We start from the raw sequence: 1,227 nt of genomic DNA on the forward strand, positions 1-1,227 counted from the left end.
AATGCCCTATCTGTAGCCTATGTCAATTAATTGTATGATTGAAATAATACACACGTTCAACATATTCCCTGTCTTTCGACTACAAAATAATTGAGTCATTGTTTAACTGAAAATCTGACCAGCGGTTGTTAGCGATCCAGTAGCATCTGAGAGTTAATTCTTCTGCATAAAAAAAATAGCGGTCATTCCCAGTAAAAACTCCTCGCCAGGTGTTGGAGCCTGGAGTCTGTCCACCGTCTACGTGGCCCTGATCGTGTCCTGCATGTTCCTGCCGGACTTCATCATCTCTCGCCTGGGCTGTAAGTGGACCATCCCGCTGTCCATGGTGGGCTACGTGCTCTACATGGGCGCAAACTTCTACGCCGTCAAAGGTGAGAGCTCACGTACGCAACACGCTCCTACCCGTGGACATAAGAGTTAAGTAGATGAAGACGAACTTCATAAAGTGCTGCGGTTTTTACCATATTTCGTCGCTTTCATACCTTCGAGCCTCGATTTTTACACGTTGGATTTTCTTTGAAGCCGCTTCAAAAGGTATCCAACACAATTTTCCCCAACGGAAAGGTGAAGCATTCGATACCACACCGACACTCATCCATTGTTCATCCATTATTTGTTTCATAAATGTATTTCTTATTTATTAAATTTAGTTTATTTTCTTGTTCTAGTGTCTGCACCACACAGGCTTCATGTTAAATTGTATATGAACTGAGGAGTTACCCGGTATGAGCACGGTCGAGGGCCAATTAATTCAAAGTTCTGAGAAGCTTTGTTTGCCCTCAAAAATCAGTCTACAAAATTTGACATTTTCCACCCCCCCCCCCCAAACGCACTGGTTCTTATTTCCTTTATATTATGTTTGACCCTAATGTTCATATCTATAGGTGTTCCTCCATGACTCATATATCTTTTACGGATAACAGCTTAGTTATATTCTAAACTGTACTCCGTTTTTGTTTGCTATAGTTAAAAGAAAGGAAACAATAGACAAAGGAAAGCACAAGATATATGTCGTCTGACACTAAATCTTTCTATGCAAGTGCAGAAATTATGTTAGATACGAACATTGATTTACTGCAATCGCAGTTCTGGGCCACCATAATCTTCTGAGTCAGACGCCACATTAAAATATAATGTTATCGACTTCCCTCCCAATCTTCCACCCAGTCTTTCTCTCTTTCCTCCCCATTCCCGTCTCTGATTTCTGTCTCTTTGTTTGCCTGTTTA

At 41.2% G+C, this 1,227-nt stretch overlaps 1 protein-coding gene across 3 annotated transcripts in view; it reads left to right on the forward strand.

Annotated features, from left to right (window-relative positions):
• Positions 1–371, forward strand: part of LOC101861737 (protein unc-93 homolog A) — a gene marked incomplete at its 3' end in the record, with an annotated part of 20,949 nt that extends 20,578 nt beyond the window's left edge. For all 3 annotated transcript variants that reach the window (XM_013084003.2, XM_013084004.2, XM_035970434.1), the window contains 1 exon segment: positions 210–371. In XM_013084003.2, the coding sequence (XP_012939457.2) occupies positions 210–371 (162 nt within the window).
• Between the last annotated feature and the right edge of the window lie 856 nt (positions 372–1,227).

This window comes from Aplysia californica, unplaced genomic scaffold (assembly GCF_000002075.1).
Source record: "Aplysia californica isolate F4 #8 unplaced genomic scaffold, AplCal3.0 scaffold00267, whole genome shotgun sequence".
In the NCBI taxonomy this organism is placed as follows: Eukaryota; Metazoa; Mollusca; class Gastropoda; order Aplysiida; family Aplysiidae; genus Aplysia; species Aplysia californica.